Here is a 17,184-nt window from a genome sequence, read left to right on the forward strand (position 1 = left end):
TGCCCTGCTGCAGCCTGGGTGATTTGCTCCAGGACATCAGCCACCTGCCCCAGGGCATCATCAGCCTGGAAATGAATGGAACAGGAGAGTACCCAACGGGTACACTGAGGAGGCAAAGTCCTTTCGTCTTCAGTAAAGTCCACTCAGTGGAATAAAATCGTGTGTTCCAGAGACCATGCTGGGAAGAGCTGAATGATGTTCCAAGCCAGCAGCAACTCAGGGCTTTGTTGCCTCCCGTGCCCCCCACAGCCTCCAACCTGTACCCCATGAATGGAGATGAACCAGTTCCAGAGAACCCACTGAGCAGCAGAGCTTCATCTTCAATTTATTGTGCAACAAACATAAATAACTTGCTCCCCAAGTCCCTCCAAACATGAAACCAAACGGTGCTTTCATTACCATGACTCTTGTTGCTCAGACATGGATGTCTCCCATCTTCCCCAGCCAAAGGGTTATTACCTCACTGTTAAACAGGAGAAACAGGGAGGGAAAAGAGAAAAGCCTCACTGACATTGAGCTCTGTGAGCAGGCACTACAGCTCAGCCCCAGTGCATTTGCAGTATTAACCCCCATGGACAGACTCTGACTTGGCCTTGGACCCTGCAGCAGCCAAGTCACCAATATAAATGGGTTTTGGGTTGATTGTGCTTGCTCTGTTTTGCATGCAACTAAACAGGTAGGTAATGGTGTGTTACTTTTAAGCCAGCAGCTCTTGATGCCCTCCTCACTGTCAGCCCCTCACTGGGAGGCTCCTAGGCTGCCATTTCATAGCAAGATGCTATCTGTGGCTCCCATCTTCATATCACTTTAAGACACCACCGGTGTCCCCAAGAGATTGCACATCCCTGTGTCAGCTCAGCTTTCTCAGTGATATTGTTTAACTCCCTGATGCTGCAAGGGGGAAAGAGCAGCTGGATGGTGCCTGCTCCCAGCCCCCAACCCTGAAAGGGAGCTGACCTCAACACCCAACTTCAGAGTGAATTCTGAGTTGACAAAAATGAGCACAACCAACCACGTACCCTCAGGACACCTGCAAGGTCCACAAACCCTCACTGACAGAGTAACAAAGTAAGGGCATTTTGTTTAGCAGGGAGAGAAAAGCAGGGGTCCTAACACATACTAGAGGAAAACTCACACCTCTTCAACACAGGCCTTGCAGTTTTGTTCCCTAAAGCACTACAGAAGGGACAGATTCCTATGGGCCTCTATAAAGTGCCATTTATCTCTTGCATGGTCCTATCCCAGATATTTCTCTTCACCCAGACTGGCTTCTCCAGGCCAGCAACAACAACAACGCTGCCCAGAGCTCTTCACAGTCGAGGTTCGCCAAAAAGCACATCTTCATTTTGGTTTCCACCTGGCTTTTATCCACCAGTCGGTCCATGAGCAAAGCAGCTGCAGACTGGCAGAGAAGCCAGGAGATCATCTGGTCGGGTTTCAGGGCCTTGGAGGCCAGAATGCTTTCCCCCCAAAGGCTGAGGTGGAGCACGTTAGCAGCAACTCGAGCAGACAACCTCTGCAAAAGGAAGGAGAGGAAAGGTTAGCTGATCCTGCTGCATTCATGGCACAGCATTAGCATGGAGGATCTCCACTGCCCAAAGTCCCCCTGCCCTCTTCCCTTTACAGCACCACAAAGCCTCTGTGAATAAAAAAGCTCTTTGTGACTACTGATTAGCAGGTAACTGCACGTAAACCCCTCAATGCAAGGTCCAGCCCCTGATAAAAACATCTCCTGAAGCCTCTGAAACTGCTTACTGTACTTCAGCAAAATCCTTTTGTTTATCTTTGATCTTTACCTAGACCAGAATTATTACAGTCCTGACCCCTCCAGAGTGAAATAAACTAGAAACAAGACTCCCAAAGGCTGGTTAAAGGACTTCTTCAAGCCACCAGCTTCTCACCTTGTTGGGATCCCTCTGAAGTAGCATCTTTACCACTTGCTTCACCTCCAGGGGCACATGACAGGGCAGGTTGGGCAGCTGCTCTTCCTTGTAACTTCTGCTTTCCAGACTGGAGTCCCCGTGGCCATAGAAAGGATTGGCCAGGCCAAAGATTTCATAGGCAATGGCTCCCACAGCCCAAGCATCAGCTTTGCTGTAGTTGATCACTGTGCCTGGACCAGGGGAAGCTGTGATCACCTGTCAGGGAGATGAGAACAATCGAATCAGCACCTCTAGTGTGGGCAGTGTGCCCAGGCTGTGTGCTCAAGGGTCAATAATAACATCTGATACACACAGAGACTTGAAATCAAAGCTCTGGATCTCGAGAATCAATAATCTCTGCTCTAAACCTCTGGCAATGCTCAGCCCACCAGGACCCCTGGGAAGAGTCTGGTCACTGTGTCTTGGTTTAGTTGTTGCCCCAGACCAGTGATCAAGTGCCTTGAGGGCTATTTAACTCTGAGATTTTAGGTAGAGAGAAGTGTGGGTGACCAATCACTACTGCACCAGCACTTGAGCCAGGCTAGGCAAGGTGCTGCAGGTCAAGCAGCCACTTGAAGGTGACACTGCTTTAATTACAGTCATCATCACAGAAATGAAAAGGAACTTAAATAATTTTGCAACCACCCTGAATGTCACCCAGAACCTGTTGTGGCAGCACAAGGACTGGCTGCATAAGCTTCTTTAATGGCTACACAGAAAGGGGCCTGAAAAAAAAGACTGAAGAGCAAACTTTTTGTGGGAGAGTTCTGTCTCCAAACACCAACTGATGATGCTTCACCTTTTGGTGCTCAAGGTGTCTGCTCAACAACTGCTGAGAACTGGTCCAAAAAGGACTTCTGTAATTAATGCAGAGATGTGACAGAGACAGGAAGTCACCCTGGAGGGGTTCAGAAAACACACGTGGAGGTGGCACTTCAAGACATGGTTTGGTGGGTACTGTGGGGTTGGGATGATGGTTGGACTTGATGATATTAAGAGGTCTTCTCCAACCTTAATGATTCTATGATTAGCAAGCATAACTCACATCAGGACATACCTCCTCCATCGCTGGTTTTAGCTGGGACACAGCTCTGGCTTTTATCAAGTTTCTCCCCAGCTGGGGCTGAAAGTTTTTAGTCCCACCAGCAGGACGAGCAGCAACCCAAATGGTTCTGAGAGGGAGATTTACCTCAGGTGCCATAAGACAGCCATTGCCACCTCGATCCACATAGGCACTGGTGAAGGGCAGCTTCAAGCCAATGTTTTCATCTGCCAAACAGCACCCAAAGTCAGTGATCACCAGCCAGGGACAGCCAGCTGCAAACAAGACAGGGCCAGCAGTTAGTGTCCACTTTGAGGGGGGATCTGGCTGTGGCAGACACCATACCACAGGGACACCAGAGCAGGAGGAGTTGCAAAACCCCAAGGAATCAGCACAACCACATGCAGAGCTCCTGCTTCTCTTCTGGGTTATTAGGTGAAATATTTGCTTTAATAAAACTTGTCATTCCATTTCCTCTCTGGAGGATATTTACTGCTCCCTGTACAATGTGGATCTCACAAAACATCATCAATCCCACAAAACTGAAGACACACAAGCTTAAAGGCTGATCCATGATGGAAGAATGCATCCATTTTTCCCCTCTGTTTTTATCTACAGTAAAAATTATCAACAAACAGATATACACTGAACTACAGCAAAGGGCTGGAGAAACTTTGCATTAGTTCATAGTTCTTGTCCTGCTGACAAGCCAAAACTGAATCATTTTATCTCCAGACTCCAACAGGGAAAAATCAATGCTTTAGATCATTCCTAACTGCATTCAGGATGGCTCCAGAGCAGCTCTTCCTTCAAGGAAAACAGGCTGGCATTAGTCTCACTGAAAACCTTTCATGTCTGCTGTAGCAAAACCTTTAATTACACAGATCTGGCTGTCTGCTACTGCTTCCTAAGTATCTGAATCTCAATCATACTGAAAAAAAGATCAGGTAATTAAAATCTCAGTTAGAAAGGCTGGCAGGAGAACAGGACAATGAAGAACTGCTTTTGGCTTTGACACTGTCTGTTCCCTTGCCATCCAGCTGATGTTTCATCCTCCCAGGGCACAGCACTATGAACCTGGTAGGATTTTAAGAACCACCCTGTGCTATTTGGCTGATGAGAGAGGACAGAGCCAAGAGCCTGAAGCAATGACACTTCTGGCACCATCAACCCGAGTTTCTTCAAAGGGTCTGATGCTTGTTTTTCCCCCCAGACTCCTAGCTGGGTAAAGACTTCCCTGAATACTGACCCAACTCCACCCCTTCTGTGACTACATACCAGAATCAAATTCAACCAGGATGTTGTCAGACTTCAGGTCTCTGTGGGCTATTCCATGTCGAACAAGATGGTCTACACCTTCCAAGAGCTGCAAAATCATCATCGTGGAGAGACAAACATCTGGACTTGTCTGACTCAGGTACTGGCGGAGGGTGCATGGGTAACTAAGTCAGAACAAGGAAAAAAACTTGGAATTAGCATCCTGGAAGCTTACTGCTTGTGGTTGAACCTCAGTGCTGGTTGGTTAGGGACACTGGACAAATTCTTCCTGACCTCCAAGGTGCCTCCCAACCTCACCTGGGCAAAGGTCCCCCTCTCTGGTACTCTCAAATCCTGTTTGGCACACCACCCACCAACAAATCTGCAGTGCTCTTTGTGCAGTGGCTGAGTTTGACCACTGTGAATAAAACAGCCAGCATGGCAAGGGGCTGCAGGTACACAGCCAGCAGGCTCACAGGCGTTTTTCTGTTCTGAGCTTATATTTAGAATGGAAGATGGAGGCAGATTAATAATGTGGCTCATGTGAGCAAAATGAGATGTGCTCATCAGGAGGAAGAGGACAGAGCCCTTCTCCAGTCCTGGGTGGGAAACAAGAGGGTGCTTGTCTGTCAGCACCTCAGCCAAAACCCAGCAGAGACAGCCAGAGATGCCAAGTAATAAATCTCATTTCTGATTTAATACCATCTCTGGATGTGTTCAGACTAGGGCTGAAGGTCAGACTTAGAAGAGCAGGCAAATAGCTCCTCATTTCTCACTGTCACAAAGGGCAATTATTAAAAAAGAACATCTTGGTTTTGTCATCAAAGAAGAGTTAAAATCTTATGGACTTGGAGGGGGTCTCAGGAGGCATTTCCAGGAGCAGACTCTTGCTTTTTGGCAGCAGATCTGAGGCAAGAGCTTTGCAAGGACCTGTGCAGCAGCACACACAGCCCCACAAAGAGCCAGGACCACATAGTGAGCTTCTCTCTCTCTACCTACTTCTTCATCACCAAGAAGAGAGTGCGGCTGTGGCCAATCCCTCTGGGATTCAGGCTCAGTGGAAGAACATCAGGATAATCTGCAAAGGCTCCAGGCAGCAAAGGGACAGAGGATGTGAACGCTCGGATCACCTGGATTATATTTGGATGAGGCTGCAACTTCTTCCTCCCCAGGACAGGTTTTCTGCAAAAAAGATGAAACCAATCTCCAGGTCAGTTCTGATTGATCACATAGAATCACTAAGGCTGGAGAAGTTCTCCAAGATCAAGTCCAGCCTTCAACCCAACACCACATGCCCACTTAACTGTGTTCTGAAGTACCATATCTACATGTTTTTTTGACACCTCCAGGGATCGTGACTCCACCACTGCCCTGGGCAGCCTGGCACATCTCCCTAATTGCTGAAATGGCTTTTCATTAGCACAGCCTGTCCTGCCCACCAAAGAGTTCCAAAGAACCGTGCAAACATATTTATTCTGCAGTGAATAGAGCATTATGAGACAGATGAGAGTGTTATGGACAGATTATAGGAATGCCCTGTAAGCAAATATTCCTGGAAACCACTGGGTTGGAAAGAACCCAGACAGCAACCTCCAGACCCTGGTGTGTCATTCCCACATGGGTGCTGAGCACCCACAGAAACCTCTGGCCACCTCCTCAACAGAACAGATGCTGAAAAATTAATTGATGGGTAAAAATAGCCTACCAGCAATTGAGAAGCCCCAGCATGTCCATCAGGACTGTACCTGCGTCCGGAGGTGGCTCCGTATTCCCCAGCTAGGGCAGCACCTGTGGCTGGAACCAGCTCCCGGCCCATGGCATCCAGGATGGCTTCACTTGATGATCCAGCCTGCAACAGCAGGGACAGCCCAGGTGGGTTGAAGTTTGGGAGTCACCCAGCCCTGATACAGACTGGGAACTGAGCATAGCGTAACAGAATCCCAGACAGGTTTGGGTTGGGAGGGACCTTAAAGCCCCCCCAGTCCCACCCCCTGCCATGGGCAGGGACACCTCCGACCAGCCCAGGGTGCTCCAAGCCCCATCCAGCCTTCAACACTGCCAGGAATGGGGCAGCCACAGCTTCTGGGGCAACCTGGGCACCCAGGGGCTCAGCACCCTCACAACAAACAATTTCTTCCCCATCTCCAACCTCAATCTCCCCTCTCTCTCCCAGTTCCAAGCCATTCCCCCTCATCCCATCCCTCCAGGCCCTTGTCCCAAGTCCCTCCCCAGCTTTCCTGGAGCCCCTTCAGGCACTGGAAGGTGCTCTAAGGTCTCCCCATTGCAGCCTTCTCTTCTCCAGCCTCAACACCCCCAACTCTCTCAGCCTGGCTCCAGAGCTGCTCCAGCCCTCCCAGCAGCTCCAGGGCCTCCTCTGCACTGGTTCCAGCAGCTCTGTGTAATTCTGGTGGTGGGCATCCCATAGCAGGACCAAGCACTGCAGAGTTTCTCCCCAGAGTGAAGCAGAGGGGGAAAATCCCTTCCCTGCCCTTCTCTGGATACAGCCCAGGACACCACTGGTTTCTGGGCTGGCAGTGGACAGTGCCAGCTCATGGTGAGCTTCTCACCCAGCAGTGCTGGCACTGTCTCTGTATTTAGTTCAGCTGGGACTGAACTGAAGTCCCTTCCCTACTCTGAACACCAGAGAAGACAATTAAGTACTTGAAAAATCTACCACTGACTCACACCTTGGCCACAGTGTTAGAAGAAAAGATTGTTCTCCTGACACAGACATTAGCTCTGGAAGCACTGCTGGCAGCAGCTTCCTCTTCTTACAACCTTCTCCAGTGCTTTCCTGCCAGAACACATCACCTCAACAACCAACACCACCACCTTGCAGGTCTCAGTGCTGATTCCAGAAGAATGACAAATGCTAATTCCCCTGCTGGGGGACTGCTCAACAGCTTTGTTTTGACATGCTCCTTGTGTGCTACATACTGAGCTTCCAACCCTGAGGTGTTAAAAACACTTCAGACAAACATTTTCAAGTGACAGACAAGGAGTGGAAAGACTTAGCTTCCTTACTGAAATGTTCCACATCATTTTGATAGCCAAAGGAAAAGCCTTTTTGGGTTGGTGCTTCACCACGGGCTCCTCTTCAGCCAAGCCATGATCCTGCTGAGTGAGGTGGCTGCTCTCTACGTGTCCCCGAGGAGAGAAAGGGATGGCTGCTTCATAGACAGCAGCACTGCAGCCCTTCCCCAGGGGCTGGCCGATGAGATATTCCTCTAGCTTGAAGCCCTGCCAGTGGAAGGAGCTCAAGGGATCTTTCTGAGGCTTGTTCTTTCTGACAAACACTGTCTGAAAGGAAGAAAAAAAAGACAACGCTCAAAAACCCGCTCAGTTATTCCCAAGGAGGGAGAACCTCTGCACTGTTTAAGTGGTATCACACTTCCCATTGGGTTGGTTCAATCTGGAAACCATCATCAGACCCCAACCACTAAAGCTCAAATTGCTCTAACCACAAGGTAAATAATTTGCAGACCATATGTTTTTAGCTGGAACAGATTTCCCCTAAAACAACCTGCCCAAAGTACCCTTCCTGAGGGTGCTGTAGGTGCCTGGGAAGAAGAGGAATGGGGAGGGGAGTCAGTTGCCAACCCAGAGCATAAATAAGCTTTGTAAAGACAACTCTAAGTACTGCTAAAAAGAAATAAGATATTACACTTTTTTCCTTCTTCCACAAACAAATTGGGCAAATTGCATTTTAAAAGAAAATCCAATTAGGAGCAACAACAGGTGGAAAAACAATGGCCTGAGTTTTTTGTTGAGTACCAGCAGTGCTTGGTTGGTTGGCTGAAGAGAGATAGGAGGGGAGGGAGAGAGCAGAGAAGAGAAAGCAAAGGACAGGAAGGCTGTCCAGGATCCTGAGAGCTCCGGGAAAGGCAGCACCTCAGCAGGAATGTGTTTGTCCCAGGTGACAGCTGGATGGGAACACCAAAGCTATTTTTTACTCCTGAACCTACTCAGCACCATCTGTCCCCAGTGTCCTGCCAGCCCGGCCTCACAGCTTCCCCTGTGCCCCAGGGAGGGGGGACACAGCCCAGAGGTCCCTGACAGCCTCCTGGGACATGAGACCCCCACGGAAGGGCCCTGGCCCCCTCCCTTTGGGGGGTGGAAGGGAGTCAGGACCCTCACAGTGAGGACCTCCTAGTATCCACTTTGGGGTGGTGAGGGGCTGCTGACCAGGAGCCTTCCCAGTACCTTATTTCTGGGGAGCAGGAGGTGCCCGAGGGGCTTCTCACAGCCAGGACCACCCCTATGGTTATTATGGGGGGTACCTGAGAGGCTCTCCCGTAGTAAGGGCCCCCCCCATCTCCTTCTGGGGGCGGCTGAGGGGGTTCCCCCACAGCAATAAATCCCTCCAGTTCCTTTCACGAGGGGTGCCCGAGGGGCTCCCTGCACCGCAGGTGTTTGAGGGGGTCCCCACAGCCCCGTTCCCTTTGCGGAGGATCTCTTGAGGGGGAGGCCGGGGGTCCCGCACCAGCCCCCACACCCACCCCCCCACTTTGTCCCCTCCCTTCCCCGCGGGGTACCCCTCACCTGGATGTGCCTACACGCCGCCTCAGCCCGCCGCTGCTCCTCCAGCCGCGGCTCCACCAGCCCCAGCGCCATGACCAGCGCCAGGCAGACCCCGCCGCGGCCCCGCCGCGCCACAGCCGCCATCTCGCTGGCCGGAGCCCGAAGGAAGAAGCGGCGGGCGGCTGGCAGCCACGACAGCCATGGCCACCGGGGGGCGGAGGGTGGATCGGGACGAGGACCAGGACCGGGACCGGGGTCGGGGCGGGGAACGCGGGGAGGGGGAAGGCGGCAGCGCGGCAGCAGCCGCCAAGCCCGGGAGAGCAGCAGGCGGAACGACATGGCGGCCCGGGCGGCAGCGGGGGGCGGGGCGTAAGGAGAGGGGCGGGGCTTAATGGGTTGGGGCGGGGCTTAAGCGCGGAGGCAGTGGGTGCTAGCTGGAGGCGGGGCCTGCTGGAAAGGGGGCGTGGTTTGTTTGCATGGGGCGTGGTCTCGCTGGCAGTGGGCGTGGCCTCGGCTCTGGAGAGAGGCGGGGAGGGGAGCGGGGCAGGAGCGGGGTAAGAGGGAGAAGAGGCGTGAGAGTGCGGGGCAAGACACGGGGCAGTGGAGGACAAGGGATGGGATAAAACCCGGGACAATGTGGGACAGGCCCCGGGGCAGTGGAGGACAAGGGGTGGGATAAAACCCGGGAGAAGAGCTGGGATAATGTGGGGCAAGACCCGGGACAATGTGGGACAAGCTGCAGGGCAACACGGGACAAGGCATGGGAAAAGACCTGGGACAAGACCCAGGGCAGTATGGGACAAGACTTGGGACAAGACCCTGGACAATGTGGGAAAAGACCCGGGACAATGCGGTATAAGACCCAGGACAAGACCTGTAGCAATGCGGGGCAGGACCCGGGACACACCCCGGGGCAGTGCGGGGCACGGTTCCGGGCACGGTTCCGCCTGCTCTGTGCTCCGCCCAGGGTGCGGCAGGGCAGTGCCAGAGCACGGCTCGGGGCACAGGGCCACAGAACAGTTTAAGATCAGCCGATCCAACCTTTCCCCCAGCACTGCCAAGGCCACCACTAACCCACGGCCCTCGGTACAGCATCTTCAGGCAGGCCCTGACAACCCCTGTGGTGAAAAACTTCTCATAATATCCCATCTAAAAGCAGAACGTGATTTGTGCATGGACCAGACGTGGTGAGGGCATGGACCAGAACTTGGCCCAGAGCAGAACAGGGCAAGACCCAGCTGGGCACAGCCTTGCGCAGGGCCAGGGCACAGCCCGGTGCATGGTTGGACATGGAGCAGGGCACCAGCAGCTCCCAGCCCTGGGAATGTCCAAGATACAGCCTGGTGCAAAGCCAGACAGAGCTGGGGACATGGCCAGGGCACGGTTTGGTGCAGGGCACAGGGCAAAGTGCAGCCAAGGTACAGCCTGGTGCAGTGCTGGGGGTGCCTCCTGTGTGGCAGGGCATGGAGCAGAGGACACGGTGGCTGTCACGGTGTCCTGGTCCTCTCCTGGCCAGCCCCAGGGCATCCCCCTTCCCCAGAGCCCATCATTTGTTTTAACTGCAGGAGATAAACCAGGATTGCTTTTATTTCACTTGGGCACAGGTGGTAATGCCCTGCTCAGCACTGGTGGGGAAAGCTAACACTTTTTTTTTTTTCATTGTGCATAATTAAATTAATAGTACAAACAAGCAAAGGGCATGGCTCTGGGGACAGAAAAACCCTCCAGAAGACCCCAAAGCTCCTTTCATCCATCTTCCTCCACACAAATGGAATAAAAGCAAAAACAAGCCAGAGAGAAATGAGCAAAGTACAGCTCAGTGTGGTTACTGCCCAGGTCCAGCAAATCAGCCAGCCTGAGCTGGTTGATTAATTACTGCCAGAGTGGATGGAGATTGTCCTTTTCCCTTCCCATTTCCAGCTGAAGAATTCAACCTTTTCCCAAGCAATGATTTTGCCTGCTTCAAGAAGTGCTTTCTGTACCAACAAGTTGGAGCTGTGTATCAGTTCCTTCTCTACCTGTAAACATCCCCTCCATGACAGCAACAGCCAGGATAATTTTTTTTCTAATAACAGAATTTCCATTACTTACTTTCACTATGTCCCAAGAGTGAGCCAAGGAACCAGCACTGAATCAGAAGATGAGAGGAATGGGTTGCTTAACAAACTACAAACACATTTCCCATTGCAGTTGTCCCCCAAAAAATCTTCTTACTCGCCAGAGAAATTGGAGAAAACTGTCCTCCCCTGCTGCTAAAGGTCCCAGGATGGTGGTGGCCACGTTGTTCACATCTTTTTGAGGTCCTCAGGGCCAAAGGAGAATGGCAAAAGCTCCTCCAGCCTCTTGACAATGTAGGTGCCATCAGCTTTGGTCAGATAGATGTCCCAGTCAGTGCCAAACTAGAGGAGAAAGGGGGGGAGAAGTTACTGATGAAAATCTCCCTTAAATTATTCAATTAATCCTTTTAATTTGTGCAGTTTCTATTTTTTTTAGGAGCATCCCCCCTCTATTGCATATATTTCGGGGTGGGCTTTTCAGCATACCTTGCCCCATGGGGTATGTTTGGGCTGAGATCCTATGTTTTAGTCATTCCCCACCCACCCAGGGGGAGCCCTGGTGCCTCCAAACTTTACAATTCCAGCCTCTGAGTTGAGCCCCCACAACCTGTTAAATTTTAACCACCAAAAAATAGGCAGAGGGTGCTGGGATGCCCATGGGATGGGCTCTGTGGGGAAAACCACCACCCCCTCACCCCTTTTTTTTTATGGGAAAACCCTCATTTTTGGGCTTGGAAGAGCTGAGGTGATGGCTCCAGGGCCAAACTATGCACCCAGTAGCTCCCAGGAGGAATAAACTCCTCTGGGGAAGATGAGTTAATGAATTACCACTGGGCACCATCGGGGACCTTCTTGTGGAGACAGGGAGGAACATCCCTTTCCCAGTGGATCCGGCAATGTGAGGAGCCTGGAGATGGGGATGGAAGTGGGAGGCTGCAATCCCTGGGGTAAGGAGAGATGTCTGGGGTCTGGGGGAGATGTTGGGAGCCAGGGGAGAGATGTCTGGGGTCTGAGGGTGATGCTTGGGGCCTGGGGGCAAAGGGTCTGGGGGAGATGCCTGGGTCGATGCCTGGGGTCCGTCACCTCTCTCATCACTTGTCTGCAAGCTCCACAGGGTGTGATGAAGTCCCCCATGTCACTGCCAAAGGATAAGGGCACAGAGCTCAGTCTCAGGTTGGAAGGGGAGAGCACGTGCAGAAGACCTTCACACTGACAGATACAGAGCCACAATCCATTTCTCCCCCCAATTCCTCTCAAAACCCACATAACAACCCACCCCCCTTCCCCCAAACCCCCGAGCTGCTGCAGCAGACTCTGCCCCTTGGGCAAAGGAGATGGGGATGTGGGGGGGTTTCCCCCTGTCCCCCACCCTGTCCCCCACCGTGCTCACTCCTCACCTGGCGATGGCCATAGCCCTGAAGCTGGTGTGTCCTTCGGAGATGGCTTTCTGGATGGCAGTACGCTCGGCACACACCCCCAGGTTGTAGCAGGCGTTCTCCACGTTGCACCCTGTGGGGAAACCCCCAGAGCCCCTTCAGCATCCCCCCAAGCCCCACCACTTGGCAACTTTGTTTCTTTGAAGGGGGAGAATTGGCCGAGAAAGTCCCTTTTCCCCAAGCACTCCACAACCCCATCTCTCCAACTCATTCCCTATTTCGTGCCCCACTTTTTTCTCGCCCGTCGAGATCTTTGCCTCGCCCGGGGACGGCGTCTGCGGAGACTCATCTGGAGGGGAGGGGGACGGGACCCGCACCCCAAACTGACCTCCCTGCACTCCTAAAACGTTTTTTAAGACCCCAAAACCCAGCAGGAGCCTCAGCCTCAGCTTACCGGAGAAGATCTCCCCACCAGCAGTCAGGAGAGCGGCGCCCACCGGGAAGCGGCTGTAGGGGCAATAGGCGCAGTTTTTGGCTTCCCGGCTGCGGTGCAGCAGGAGCTGGAGGTGTTCCCGGGGGGGCTGGTCCGGGGGCCTCGGCTGCTGCCCTCCACCCTCCATGCCTGCTCCTGCCCGCCTCTCCTGCTGCTGACGCCGCGGTTAAAGATTTCCTCGCTTGGAGAACACGGGCTGCTTGGGCTGGTCGGGAGAACGCCCCGGGGCACATCCACTGAGCAGCTCCAAAGCACCAGGGGGTCCCTCACACCCAACCCCTTCCTCCTGCCACCTCATTTTGTTCCCCCAATGTATCCTCTCCTTTTTTTTTTTTTTTTTTTTTTAATTTTTTTTTCGAGTTTTGTACCTGTTTGCTCTGTCCCAGCAGAGCGTTTTTCCACCCGAGTGGTTTGTTTCGGTTTTGTTTCTGGGTTTGTTTTGTTTTTCCTTTTGGGTGGAAAAACTGGTTGTGTGGCTCCATGGGAAAGAAAAATGTTATTAAATCACTCCCGGGTTGGGATTAGGGGGTGGGGACAGGGGATGACAGGTCCTGATGGGTGAGAGTAAAAGAAATAAATTAACTGGATGGGTAACAGGTAAGAAAAAGGTATAGAGATGACATTCCCAGGTCTCTTAACTGCTGCCTGAGGACAGAGGGGATAAAAGCTCATTTGGAGAGACCCTGGTGACGCTCAGCCTCGAATTTCAGCCAGTGGTTCTGTGGAATCGTCCCCCCCATGGGATAAACTGCTTCCAGGATCAGCAAATTGCTCCTTTCCCCGCTTGCTGGAGGAGCTTCATGCCCCATTTTCTGTCTGCAAGGATGTCACTGCCCCTGTTGGTTCATTGTAGTGATCTGTGTCCAGACTGTTGGATTTGGGGAGGATTTTGACCTTAACTTGACGGTTTTGCCAGCAAATCTTGGTGCTGGGGCATTGCTGACAAGCCACAAACAGGCTGGGATGTGGGACCTGAGTCGGCCGTGGCCTCTGGTGTGGCCTCAACACCAAGAAAGGAGCGTGGGGCAGTGAGAGGACCACAAGTGCCCCAAGGGACCACGGCTGAGATCCCTGCTGTCTTTGGGAACAGCCGAGGGAGCTGCCTCCTCCGCACTGTGCAGGGGCTTGTTCACTCTGAAACCTACTGATGACAGGCAGCTAGGAACTGCCAGCCCTGAAACAGCTCACAGCTTTTTTTTTTTTTTTTTTTTTTCTTTTTTTTTCAGTTTTTGAAGTGGAAATTCTGGTTGTTTTCCACCTGAAATGATGCTCCCATGCCCACAGCCCCATTACATGGAAGAATCCACTCAAAATCTGGGAGAAAAAAAGGAAAAGCAGCCCCAGGGCACCTGGTGTGAGGCACATCAGACCAGAGCAGCAAGACCCCTCCCTCCTAAATAATGTGGGATCTACAAAAAGAAAAAAGAAAAAAAGGAGGTTTGGGGGTTTGGGGCTGGCTTTAAACCTTGGATGCTGAGGAATTACCTAACAAGTCTTTCCCTCTGTCACTGAGGGCAAGAACAGAAATAATGAGAGACTAAAGCTGGTGTGGATGCAAACCTTCCTCATTTGCACTAATTCACTAATTGCCACCTCCCCAAAACCATTCCAGTGCACACACCCCAAAACACAGGAAAAAGCTGAAACTCTCCCCAAAAGTCCCACAGTTTTCTGTGGTTTTGGCATTCTTCTGTATTATTGCTATTACCTGTGAAGTGGTGGCAGCCAGAGCAGTGGGGTGGGTGCTGCCTGCCTCTGAAAATGCTATTTCAAGGCTGCAGTTGCTTCGTACAAACCATAGAAAAACTGGGAAATGGCTTCCACCTCCCTGCAACAGCCTGCTCAGGTTTGCAACCCTAAAATAATGGTTTAAAATTGGGACCAAACGCTGTCAGTTTACCCCTCTCCCCTCCCAAGGCAGCCAAAGCCTCTATGAGGGTCCCTGAAAGTAGTGGGGCACCCCGCTGCACCCATCAGATGGTAAAAATGGGGGGGGGGGGGGGGGGGGGGGGGAAAAAGCAGAAATTAGGGTTTGAGCTGAAGGAGGTGAACTCCTGAACAGCCTGAACCCTCACTGCAGGGCTGAAATCTTGCTGGCACCTCGCAGCACTCCCCCAAAAAATCAATCCCCAAAATCCCTGCCTCTCCCTTCTCCCCTGGCAACTCAGCTGGGCTTAAAAGCAACAGGTTAAAAGCCAAAAGCTCAATTTGTGAGGGGAGAAATGGGGATTCTGGAGCAAAGAATGAAATGAAACTGGCAGATCTGCAGATCTCTTGTGCAACGCTCAGGTTTGGGGAGAGAACATTTTTTTCTTTTTTTTTTTTTTTTCTTTTCCCCCCCTCTTCTCATGACACAGTCTGATCCTCCCTAGAAATCATCCCTCTGGATCCTGCGCTGGTTCCCCCTCCCCCCCCAGCTCCCAAATGCAGGTTGGGGGTCTGGCTGCTGCCTGAAGGGAAGGGGGAAGCTGATGTGCGTGTAATTTCCTTTTTTTTTCCCCCAGCATCTTCATCTCCCTGCCTGAGCACGAAGCGTGCGTCCGGGGCGACGTGCAGGGAGGTGGAGCAGCCCCCCCAGCCCCCCCCGGATCTCCACGTCCCCGCAGCCGTTGTTCCCGCAGCTAAAGGCAGGCGGCAGCTCCCGGAGCTGGGCGATTCTTCTCGGTCAAAGCATCTCCCGAATCCTCCTCCTCCTCCTCCTCCTCCGGGGGTTGACAGCGGCGGGGGATACAGCGCTGAACTCCAGGGTAGGGGCATATCCCCCCACCACCACCACCCTGGGTGGGTGGGGGGTGTGGGGATAACCTCCCCCGAAACCCACCCACCCCCCCCACAAACACACCCCCCATCCAGCTTGTTTTTGGGGTGGTTTGGGTGGGGGTTTCTTCTGCAAAAGGGTTTGTGGTGGGGGGGGGGGGTAAAGAAGCGGGGGGGTGGAGATGCTGCCCTGGCGCCGGAGCAAGTTTGTGCTGGTGGAAAACGATCGTAAGTGTAAAGGGAAGAGCTTGGGGCCGGGCTTGAGCTACGCGGCTCTGCTGGCCGGTTTCCTCCGCTCCTGCCCGGATCTCTTGCCCGACTGCCCGCTGGAAAGGTTGGGCAGCGTCTTCCGAGGGAAAAGGCAGAAAGTGGAGCTGAACAAGGAGGACCCGACTTACACGGTGAGGTACCTGGGCAACGCCGTCACCTTGCACGCCAAAGGCGAGGGCTGCACGGAAGAGGCGGTAAGCAAGATTTGGGCTAAAAGCGACGGCGGGGCCGGCGGGGCCAAGATGAAGCTGACGTTGGGACCCCAAGGGATCCGGATGACCCCTTGCGAGAAAGGGACCCGCCGGCCGGGCCACGCGTACCTCCTGCACCGCATCACTTACTGCGCAGCCGACCGCCGGCACCCGAAAATCTTCGCCTGGGTTTATCGGCACCAGGTGAAGAACAAGGCGGTGGTGCTGCGCTGCCACGCCGTCCTGCTCCCCAAAGCCGACAAAGCCCGAGCCATGGCCCTGCTCCTCTACCAGACCTCCTCTGCAGCCTTCAGCGAGTTCAAGAGGCTCAAGAGGCAGAATGATTTCCGACACGTCCAGCAGCAGCTCCTGGGGGAGTCCATCGTCCCCTTGGCTCCCCTCCGCCGCCTGCTCAACGCCAAATGTCCCTACCGCCCACCCGCCGAGAGGACCCGCTCTGCCCCCCGCCTCAGCTCCATCCTGGAGGAGGAGGAGGAGGAGGTGGCAGCCTTCAGCCCCGGGACACCCCATGGGGAGGGTGGCCCCGCCGTGCTGCGGCTGGCCAGGGAGATGGGGGGGTGCAGCCTGCGCGGCCCCCGACCCCCGGCCTGCTGAGCAGCGGGGTCACCCTGTTTTGGGGGGGGGGAGTGGGGGGTGGCCCTCCTGACACCCCAAGGCCAAGTCGGACCCTCCTCGGGGACAAACCCGGACAAAGTGGTGGCTTTGGTTTTTTTGCCAGGAGCACCCACCCCTCCCTCGCCACACGAGCCTCCTCTCCTGCTTCCTCTGCGGCAGCCCTAATAAATGGAATCGATTTCTGGTGGTGTCAGCAGCGCCTGTGTCTCGCCTGGACAAACGGGAAAGGAAGAGTTAAGCTTGGCAGCTGTGGGGGGTTTGGGTTTTTTTGGTTTTCTTGTTGGGTTTTGGTGGTGGGTTTTTTGTTGTTGTTGTTTTGTTTTTGTTTGTTTTTTTTTTTTTTGTTTTTTTTTGGGGGGGGGGGTATGGTTTATACCAAATTTACCCCTGGAAAGCAAAGCCAAGCTGGAGAAGTGGGTGGGGAGGACTGCGGGGGTCTCCCCAGCGCTTTCCGCACCCTCCCTGCGGCACCGAGGGCTGAGGAGAGCCGCAACGCGTTGTCATGGCAACACGGGCTCTTAAATATAGAACTTTGGGGGGGGGGGAAGCAGGTGAGGGGGCTGCGATGGGGGTTTGGCCCCTCAGACCCCTAGCAGAGAGCGGGTGTGGTCTGCAGACCCTCACCCTCCACCCCAAATGCAGCGCCGAGGCCCTAAACATTA

At 53.4% G+C, this 17,184-nt stretch overlaps 3 protein-coding genes across 4 annotated transcripts; 1 reads left to right on the forward strand and 2 right to left on the reverse strand.

Annotated features, from left to right (window-relative positions):
- Window positions 1–300: 300 nt before the first annotated feature.
- Window positions 301–9,119, reverse strand: PINK1 (PTEN induced kinase 1). The gene is made up of 8 exons (XM_030463512.1): window positions 8,764–9,119; window positions 7,246–7,521; window positions 5,967–6,070; window positions 5,221–5,403; window positions 4,243–4,406; window positions 3,112–3,239; window positions 1,902–2,138; window positions 301–1,516 (listed from the first exon to the last, which is right to left on the reverse strand). Exons 1-8 carry the CDS (start codon window positions 9,079–9,081, stop codon window positions 1,256–1,258), a joined length of 1,671 nt encoding a protein of 556 aa, XP_030319372.1. The 5' UTR covers window positions 9,082–9,119; the 3' UTR covers window positions 301–1,255.
- A 1,260-nt stretch (window positions 9,120–10,379) lies between these two features.
- CDA (cytidine deaminase) lies at window positions 10,380–12,834 on the reverse strand. Its single transcript, XM_030463828.1, has 4 exons — window positions 12,630–12,834; window positions 12,197–12,308; window positions 11,883–11,937; window positions 10,380–11,141 (listed from the first exon to the last, which is right to left on the reverse strand). Exons 1-4 carry the CDS (start codon window positions 12,793–12,795, stop codon window positions 11,028–11,030), a joined length of 447 nt encoding a protein of 148 aa, XP_030319688.1. The 5' UTR covers window positions 12,796–12,834; the 3' UTR covers window positions 10,380–11,027.
- A 1,428-nt stretch (window positions 12,835–14,262) lies between these two features.
- FAM43B (family with sequence similarity 43 member B) lies at window positions 14,263–16,708 on the forward strand. 2 transcript variants are annotated; one of them, XM_030463827.1, is made up of 2 exons: window positions 14,263–14,957; window positions 15,173–16,708. In XM_030463827.1, exon 2 carries the CDS (start codon window positions 15,608–15,610, stop codon window positions 16,499–16,501), a length of 894 nt encoding a protein of 297 aa, XP_030319687.1. In that variant the 5' UTR covers window positions 14,263–14,957; window positions 15,173–15,607; the 3' UTR covers window positions 16,502–16,708. The 2 variants fall into 2 exon arrangements, with proteins under 2 accessions (XP_030319687.1, XP_030319686.1); XM_030463826.1 differs by lacking the exon at window positions 14,263–14,957 and having other exon boundaries at window positions 15,538–16,409; window positions 16,512–16,694.
- The last annotated feature ends 476 nt before the right edge of the window (window positions 16,709–17,184 follow it).

Source organism: Calypte anna, chromosome 21 (assembly GCF_003957555.1).
Source record: "Calypte anna isolate BGI_N300 chromosome 21, bCalAnn1_v1.p, whole genome shotgun sequence".
NCBI lineage: Eukaryota > Metazoa > Chordata > Aves > Apodiformes > Trochilidae > Calypte > Calypte anna.

Bases quoted from the DNA above. Each gene is read 5' to 3' on its own strand.
- CDA (XM_030463828.1), bottom strand. From the start codon at position 12,795: ATGGAGGGTGGAGGGCAGCAGCCGAGGCCCCCGGACCAGCCCCCCCGG. The intron at 11,938-12,196 runs GTGAGGAGTGAG...ATCCTTTGGCAG, and splicing joins AGGGCTATGGCCATCGCCAG to TGACATGGGGGACTTCATCA. The intron at 11,142-11,882 runs GTGACGGACCCC...TTTCTCCTCTAG, and splicing joins GCAGACAAGTGATGAGAGAG to TTTGGCACTGACTGGGACAT.
- FAM43B (XM_030463826.1), top strand. From the start codon at position 15,608: ATGCTGCCCTGGCGCCGGAGCAAGTTTGTGCTGGTGGAAAACGATCGT. The intron at 16,410-16,511 runs CACCCCATGGGG...GAGCAGCGGGGT, and splicing joins GGCAGCCTTCAGCCCCGGGA to CACCCTGTTTTGGGGGGGGG.
- PINK1 (XM_030463512.1), bottom strand. From the start codon at position 9,081: ATGTCGTTCCGCCTGCTGCTCTCCCGGGCTTGGCGGCTGCTGCCGCGC. The intron at 6,071-7,245 runs GTAAGGAAGCTA...CTGCTGTTGCAG, and splicing joins AAATGATGTGGAACATTTCA to GCTGGATCATCAAGTGAAGC. The intron at 1,517-1,901 runs GTGAGAAGCTGG...TTCCTTTTGCAG, and splicing joins TTCAGAGGGATCCCAACAAG to AGGTTGTCTGCTCGAGTTGC.